The sequence below is a fragment of the Malaya genurostris genome, chromosome 2 (assembly GCF_030247185.1).
Source record: "Malaya genurostris strain Urasoe2022 chromosome 2, Malgen_1.1, whole genome shotgun sequence".
Taxonomy (NCBI): Eukaryota; Metazoa; Arthropoda; class Insecta; order Diptera; family Culicidae; genus Malaya; species Malaya genurostris.
This window is the reverse complement of record NC_080571.1, coordinates 42,340,256-42,349,406: the sequence shown is the minus strand read 5'-3', so window position 1 is coordinate 42,349,406 and position 9,151 is coordinate 42,340,256. Positions and strand designations below refer to the sequence as shown.

General features: G+C 39.8%; 1 protein-coding gene across 1 annotated transcript; it reads left to right on the top strand.

The window, feature by feature from the left end:
* The first annotated feature begins 3,796 nt into the window (after positions 1 to 3,796).
* On the top strand, positions 3,797 to 7,966 carry LOC131432865 (isoleucine--tRNA ligase, cytoplasmic). Its single transcript, XM_058599422.1, has 4 exons — positions 3,797 to 4,122; positions 4,176 to 4,710; positions 4,774 to 6,041; positions 6,113 to 7,966. The coding sequence occupies exons 1-4, from the start codon at positions 3,983 to 3,985 to the stop codon at positions 7,797 to 7,799; spliced, it is 3,630 nt and encodes a 1,209-aa protein (XP_058455405.1). The 5' UTR covers positions 3,797 to 3,982; the 3' UTR covers positions 7,800 to 7,966.
* The last annotated feature ends 1,185 nt before the right edge of the window (positions 7,967 to 9,151 follow it).

Genomic DNA, 9,151 nt, shown 5'->3' with positions numbered 1-9,151 from the left:
TAGTGTAAACTACGATTAAACATGGAAAATCTTTAGAAATGTGTGAAGTTGGGTGAGGTTCGGTTTTTTCGGATCAACATTTTTTTAAACAGAAACCAGTGTAATGTTGGTTTTTCGAGTACTAGAATGTATAGCGATCGAGTACTATTTAATTTAGATACTTTATTTGTTATTTCCAGGCATTTGAAAAATTGTATCAAACCAAGTTTAATGCTCCATTCTGAATAACCGGTAGCTTTCGCACAATGAACTAAGATCAACATTACCACCTCAGAGTAAAAACTTTTTCTTCAACTTCTACTATGATTTTTCAATCCCGTTTGCCCGTTTTCATAGGAAATGGTTGAAAAGGGGGAGTAATTAGAAATTTTGCTACCGATTTGACAGCTCTTGATGAAAGTATCATCTCTAAACAAGCAGCGCCTCTACATTTCAGGTTTGCGACAATATGCCAATAAGCCATCCATTAACATTCTCTTTGAAGAGTAATTTCGAATGACTCGGCACTCACTAAGAGTAAGTCACAATAGTAAACAGCAGAGAAAAGTTTTCTCTCTCGTCTGGTGTTGAATTTAATACTTTATTTTTCATAGCTCGCCTGCAATTTCTTTCGCAAGTGGTAAAAAAAAACGCGTGAAATAATTAGTTTTGCAGTACGATGTCAATATTTTTCTGTTTCTGCAGTTTTCGTTAGTAGTTAAAACAATTCCGGCAACCCTGAAATCGATACCGGTGTAGAATATTGCTAGTCACCGCAAGATGCCGCAAGTGGTGTATGATAGGAAATTTAAAGAATTTTCCAACAGGGTGGCCAGATCTATCGAAAAAAACCCCTATCGTAAATGTTGAGATGTGGCTTATTAGCGGTCCTTACACGAGAATTATTTTTGTCATCTTTAATGATGACTAAGTAATGATATTTCAAATTAACACAGCAAACTCGTCATTCGTCGTTTATTAAAATGATATTATTTTTTAGTAATGACACTTTTAATGATCGTGTAAGGTCCGCTATTAGCGGCCCGAATAAAAAATATTGTAGAAATACAATACGATTGGCTGTTACAAAACCTGCTACAATTTTGCTTTGACCATTGAAAAATATTTTAATGTATTGTTATACACTATTCAATTAATTCTCGGTTAATTTTTCAAAAGGGCGTATAAGCAAGTGACAGTTTCTCTTTGTTTACATTCTCTTCTATTAATTACCAAGCGGTTTCCACATTTATCACTCAACTCTTTCCATGAAATGATACCCGAAACTTTCGACTTTCAAACAGAATAGTGATATCAAAGAAAATCTTTTTAATCACATTACAATAATCGAAAGAGAGAGTGATTAAAGAGAAACTGTCACTTGCTAATACGCCCTTTTGAAAAATTACCCGAGAATTGTGAACATGATTTTTACAATACAATGTATAGGTTGTTAAGTATCGTAACAATTCAAATCATAATACTTTCTCATACATGTTTTCATGGAAAACGATCCAATGTACAGTTTGCATATTGTTTAAAAAACCACGTGTACAATAAATATAATTGTGACTCGTAGAAACAATATATTGAATCGTTGGAAACGAAAAAAATATCTTGTCTAGATACAATAAAATGTATTGTAACCCATATATCTAATTGAAATTCAATTGTTTATGCTGTAAAATCAATGGTTTTTTTTACGGGGGCCCTTACACGAGAAATATTATTGTCATTTTGAATGATTGCTAAGGTAATGACATTCCAAAACGTTCAATTGAAATGACATTTCTTTTTGATAATGACACCTTTAATGATCGTGTAAGGGTCGCTATTGGCAGTTATCACAAAAACGCGTGAATTCAACTAACTTTCACAGCAATATGCATTCTTATGTACGATTCAGACGGTCGGTCTCCTTCCATCCCCGTCACAGGAACGTCAGCTTCCGTCAAAATGAGTTCAATACTTCCGGAACGTTCACATGTTCTGTTCGTCAAGACGTTCCGTGACGGTGACATTATGTGTGAATGTCTACATAAGAATGCATGCAACTAATTTTACGTTGGCGGTGACGAAGATTGACTGTGACCACAGACATTATATTTACAAGATATCCAGCACTCACATTTCCCGAACACAAATTATTGCCAACATCCTTTTTTGCGAGCATGGCGCCCTTAGGCGAGTCCGCATCGAATCTCGTACATAAAAGTAGAGGAGAGATATGTGAAATTCGTGCGCGCCAAAATAGCAGCACTGCGCACCCATACAATTGACATATTGAATGTGATGCCGTGTGATGGCGTTACTGAACTGAATATTGATTTCGCTTCAAGCTGACAGGATCTGCTGTGACGGACCGTCTGAATCATACTTAATCAAGTTAAAAAGATCTCCGTATTTCGCGATGAACATTAGGTTTTTTACCGTCACTGCTAACCTCAATCGGATGAACATATTTTTACAGTTCAGCAGTACTGTTTGTAAACAGAAATTTCTTTTGTTTGTTTATTGACAAATTGGATCAGACCAATTACGGTCCGTATCACCTAAATAAAGTTTAAAAACATTTGTTCACGATTGAATACGGTTCGTTTTTAATATTTATTAAATAAAAGTGACTAGTTGCAAAGTGTAAAGATGATTGTTTTAGATGTGCTCTTCGATTTTTGTTTAAGCTTGTTTCTAAACAGTACCGCTGAACTGTCAAGGATGAATACTTGTTAATTTGTGTCGTCACGATAAAAAACCTAATTAGATTAGGTCCTTAATGAGTTTAACTAATATATATAAACATTAACTTCTTCTTCGTTAATGTATATATATATATATATATATATATATATATATATATATATATATATATATATATATATATATATATATATATATATATATATATATATATATATATATTTATTTATTTATCTATGATCTTATTTGTGTTAAGAAACAACTAATATTACTGTTTACATGAACCGTAATAGTTTTATTTCTTGTGAACCAGAGCATTTTTCCCGCGCGAATAAACCAGGGCATTTTTTACTCCCGCGGAAAAAGTTTGTACGCGTTTCATAAGTAAAATTTGATCTGCTTTTTCCATTTCATAGAGGGTTCAACAATTTCATAGAGAGTAAACAATTCAAGTGTATGTATTGATAATTCGAAATATTTTTAAAAATTGCATAATAAAATACATAACACATTTTCTTCACAAAAAAATGATGCAGGATCTCTATTTTGACCGGACTGATGAAGCACCTAATCGTTGGATGTTATAAAAATTGAAAAACCTTGATTATGGTATGTAAATAATTCGATCGTTCATCGACAAAACCCAAACCTGGTTATTAGATTTTTTATCGTGACGTCACAAAGGAACATCCTTGACAGTTCAGCGGTATTGTTCACAAACAAGCTTAAACAAAAATCGAAGAACACATCTTAAACAATCATCTTTACATGTTGTAACTAGTCACTTTTATTTAAAAAATTTCAAAATCAAACCGTATCCAATCGTGAACAAAAGTTTTTTAAATTGTATTTAGGCGTTATGGACCGTAAATGGTCTCATTCGAATTGTTAACAGACAAACAAAAAAATCTCTGTTTACAAACAGTACTGCTGAACTGTCAAAATGTGTTCATTCGATTGAGGTTAGCCTTGACGGTAAAAAAACTAATATTTACAATTTTTTTCTCTGCGAAATATGAGCTAAATAACGTGAAACTACCAACTCGTGTAAGAATCGCTTTTCTAGCAACCCTGTTCGCCACGCTTTCTGTCTTCTCCTTCTGTGTCTGTGGCTGCCGCATGCATGCGGTCATGTCACTGCTTGAAATTGATGACGAAATGTGGTGCTGAAATTTATCACACGTAAAAGTGTTCATTTAAATATTGAATATTCGTGAAAAATAGTTACAATTAGTCGTTAGAACAACGCTTCAAGTGACAAGAAGCGAATTATTTTTTTTGGAAATATTGAATCATTCTGCTCGAGATGAATAACGTAACAGCGAAAGATTTGCACCGGCTGCCGGAGACGATAAATTTCCCGGCCGAGGAGGAAAAAGTGCTGCAATACTGGAAGGACGAAAAGGTGTTCGAGACGTGTCTGAAGCAGTCCAAGGGAAAACCAAGGTTGGTCTTCATTCGAAAACTTTCTGTTTTGTAATACATTGGTTGGTTTTCAGATACACTTTCTACGATGGACCACCGTTCGCTACCGGATTGCCCCACTACGGTCACATTCTGGCAGGTACGGTGAAGGATATCGTTACCCGGTATGCCCACCAGCAGGGTTACCACGTGGAACGACGCTTCGGGTGGGATTGTCACGGCCTGCCGGTGGAGTACGAAATCGATAAGACGCTCGGCATCCGCGGCCCGGATGATGTCGCTAAGATGGGTATCAAGGCGTACAATAACGAGTGCCGCAAGATTGTCATGCGATACGCGAAGGAGTGGGAAGAAATCGTCGGTCGGCTGGGCCGCTGGATAGATTTCAAGAATGACTACAAAACGCTCTATCCGTGGTACATGGAATCCATCTGGTGGGTGTTCAAACAACTGTTCGTGAAGGGATTGGTCTACCAGGGGGTGAAGGTAATGCCGTATTCGACGGCTTGCACAACACCACTGTCGAACTTTGAGTCCGGTCAGAACTACAAGGAGGTAACGGATCCGGCCGTGTTTATTTCGTTTCCGATTCTAGGGGACAAGGATGATGTAAGTTTTGTCTGTTTCGTTGATTTCAGTACAAATATTAACTGTGTGTGTGTTTATTTTCAGGCTGCCCTTGTTGCTTGGACTACCACACCGTGGACGTTGCCTTCCAACTTATCTTGCTGTGTGAATCCGGAATTGATTTACGCCAAGGTGAAAGAGCTCAAGACTGGAAAGATTTACATTCTGATGGAGTGTCGTTTGGAGTCACTGTTCAAAAATCCGGAAAACTACCAGGTGCTTGATCGGTTTCCTGGCAGTGCACTGGCCGGTTTAAAATATGAACCGTTGTTTGATTATTTTCGAAAGTACGAAACCGTGGCATTTCGTGTGGTGCTGGATGGCTACGTAACGGAAGATTCCGGTACGGGAGTGGTTCATCAAGCACCGTACTTTGGCGAGGACGATTACCGTGTTGCGCTGGCGAATGGCATCGTCAATCGGGATCAGGAAATCATTTGCCCGGTGGATGCGAGCGGCAAATTCGTTCAACCGGTTTCCGATTTCGAAGGGCAGTATGTGAAGGATGCAGACAAAAATATTATCCGATACTTGAAGGAGAAGGGTCGCCTGGTTCTGGCCACCCAAACTAAGCACAACTATCCGTTCTGCTGGCGGTCGGATACACCGTTGATCTACAAAGCCGTTCCGTCTTGGTTCGTTCGGGTGGAACAAATGAATAAACATTTGATCAACTGTAGCTCGCAAACCTACTGGGTTCCGGAGTATGTGAAGGAGAAACGCTTTGGAAATTGGCTCCGCGAGGCTCGTGACTGGGCCATCAGTCGCAATCGGTACTGGGGCACACCGATTCCGTTGTGGATTTCACCCGATAAGCAGGAAATTGTATGCATCGGAAGCATCGAAGAATTGGAGAAGTATTCCGGAGTTCGGGTGGATGATTTGCATCGGGACAGCATTGATCACATTGAAATTCCATCGGCCGTACCGGGAAATCCTCCGCTCCGGCGGGTATCGGAAGTGTTTGACTGTTGGTTCGAATCCGGTGCGATGCCGTTCGCCCAGAATCATTACCCGTTTGAGAATGCTGCCGACTTTCTGAACAACAGTTTTCCCGCTGATTTCATTGCCGAAGGAATCGATCAAACGCGCGGTTGGTTCTACACGTTGCTGGTCATTTCGACGGCTTTGTTTAATAAGCCCCCGTTTAAAAATCTGAACTGTACGGGGCTGGTGCTGGCCGCCGACGGCCAGAAGATGAGCAAACGGAAGAAGAATTATCCGGATCCGATGGTGGTGGTGAACAAGTACGGGGCGGATGCTCTCCGGCTGTATCTCATCAATTCTCCGGTGGTGCGAGCGGAAAATCTAAGGTAATTTTTCCATGAGGAATTAACCGTTTTTTTTTGTTGTGTTAAAACTTTCCTTTTCAAATCGTTTCCAGATTCAAAGAGGAAGGCGTCAAAGACATCATCAAAGATGTGTTCTTGCCGTGGTACAATGCGTTCCGGTTTCTACTGCAGAACATTGACAGATTCGAGAAGGAAGACAAAATAGTCTACCGCTACGATGCGGTCCGCCACGTCGAGAACCGTTCCGCCAATGTCATGGACGTGTGGATTGTCTCATTCAAGGAGTCCCTGTTGGAATTTTTCACCAAAGAAATGAAAGCTTACCATCTGTACACGGTCGTTCCCCGGTTAACCAAGTTTATCGATCAACTGACCAACTGGTACGTGCGGATGAACCGGAAACGTATCAAGGGGGAGTTCGGTGTTCAGGATTGCTACCACGCACTGGACACACTTTACGATGTTTTGTTTGCCATGGTGAAAATGATGGCTCCCTTCACACCGTACTTAACGGAGTTTATGTTCCAACGGTTGCGGCTCCTGAACCGGGAACCGATCGAGGGCAGTGTACACTTTCAGATGATGCCGACTTCGAACAATAGGCACATCAATCTGCCGATCGAACGGGCAGTATCTCGGATGCAAGCCGTCGTCGAGTTGGGTCGGGTTATGCGTGACAGAAGAACCGTCCCAATCAAGTACCCGCTGCCGGAAGTCATCGTCATTCACCAGAGCCAGGAATATTTCGACGATATCAAATCACTGGAAAATTTCATCACTGATGAGTTGAACGTACGCAAAATCACCTTCAGTTCTGACAAACAAAAGTACGGCGTAAAACTAAGAGCCGAACCGGACCATAAAGTATTGGGAGTACGATTGAAGAATGACTTCAAACAGGTCATTCTGGCAGTCAAAGCTCTAACGGACGAGGAGATCTCAGCCCAGCAGAAAGCGGGACACTTTACCGTGCTGGGCCACCGCATCGAACTGGAAGAACTTCGGTTGATGTATCAATTTGACGATTCGTTAGCCAAGGGTCATAACTACGAAGCACACAGTGACAGCGACGTGCTGGTTCTGCTCGATATGACCCCCAACGAGGAACTGGTGAAGGAAGGAGTCGCCCGGGAAATAATCAATCGCATTCAGAAGCTCAAAAAGAAGGCCAAACTTATCCCGACCGATCCGGTGTTGATTTACTATACCGTCAGCCAGGAAGGCGAAATCAAAAGTGTCGCCGAAAGTCACCAGGAGTTCATCGTCAGCACGGTCAAGTCACCGTTTGTGCCGTACGGACCGGAAGCCATTTCGAAAGAAGTGCTAATCGAAGAATCGCAGGAGCTCAAAGGAGTTCAACTGAACATCGTTATTTGTTCACCGAAGGAACGTCCGGTTCCCGCAAGTCCGTGGATTAATTTAATTCTCGACGACGAAATCACACCTCGCTATCAACAGACCCTATCACGGTCGGCAACGGTTATGCTCAGGAACAGCAAAGACGAAATTCTAACACTCGATCAACTGAACGCCGAGATTCATTGTTTGTTCGGATTGAACGACCAAAGGTACAACATTCTAACACCGGATGGTCGTCCGCTAGCCTCTGTGGATCTAACGTTGAATCGGAAATCGTTGTACATTACTCGCGGAACCGTGGTTCCCGCCCAGTGGACACCGTCGGATGTGCCATGCTGTGCTTTTCGCAATATGGAAATCAACGGCAAGCAAACAACGGTGCTCGAAGAAAATCCTGCCGGAGTGAAACTCTGCCAATAATTTGTTATGTGAAAGAAACTTTCCTGAATGCCGCTGCTTTGAAATAAGATGAAATTCTTGCTTTGAAATAAGATGAAATTACAAAAGCAAGATTTGTTGATCAATAAGTTGAAATGTAATAAGTAATGTTTGAACTTTTTTTTTAAATATGCTAATAAACTTTTTACTTTTACCTACTGATTTCAAGAGACTTTCATCAGTTTAGTACACTCCCGATGCTATTGAAGAATCCAACCAACTCTTTTGCGATCGCTGCGCTGCCCGAGTGGCGAGCTTTGAACAAAGAAGTGAGGTTGGGTACTGTTTTCATATCTGGGATATTCTTTGTTTTTTGGGTTGGATTTTGAGTTTAATTGATAAATTATGATCAAAAGTTTTATGACTAGTCTATTTACTCATGTTTTATCATCTAAATCAAATCTGTATGTGAACTGAAAATTTCAAATTTCATCCGAGATTGTCAAGAGTATAGGACAATTTGAAATCATATGTTTGATGACAACACGTGAATAATCGTTTTTCTTACCCATATTTGTAAGGTTTTGTCATCTGCATTCTTTCAAACTCAAGTAAATTGAAAACTTTGTCAACAATTTTTCTAAATGCATGGGATATGTCAAAACAATAACCATAACGCTATTGAAGAATCCAACCAACTCTTTTGCGATCGCTGCGCTGCCCGAGTGGCGAGCTTTGAACTAAGCGATGGTGATAATTTTCAGATTTTGTTGAAGATTCGAACAAAATGTCGGGTTTTTATTTTTTTTTCTTATGAATCGAATACTCACATACTAAAACGTGTGAAAATTTGGTAAAAAAGTCGATCATTAATGATTCAGTAACTTTCCGTGGTATGCTTGATTGATATTTATGGAGAAATCGTTACATGAAATACATAATTCGAAGAAGTGAGGTTGGGCACTGTTTTCATATCTGGGATATTCTTTGTTTTTTGGGTTGGATTTTGAGATTAATTGATAAATTATGATCAAAAGCTTTATGACTAGTCTATTTACTCATGTTTTATCATCTAAATCATATCTGTATGTGAACTGAAAATTTCAAATTTCATCCGAGATTGTCAAGAGTATAGGACAATTTGAAATAATATGTTTGATGACAACACGTGAATAATCGTTTTTCTTACCCATATTTGTAAGGTTTTGCCATCTGCATGCTTTCAAACTCAAGTAAATTGAAAAATTCGTCGAAAATTTTTCTAAATACATGGGATATGTCAAAACAATCACCATAACGCTATCTCGTGGTGACCACGCTGATTGGATTGTTCAATCTCGTGGTTGTTGGGCGGACAATCGAAAGACGGATTCGAACACGAAAGATACGGATTT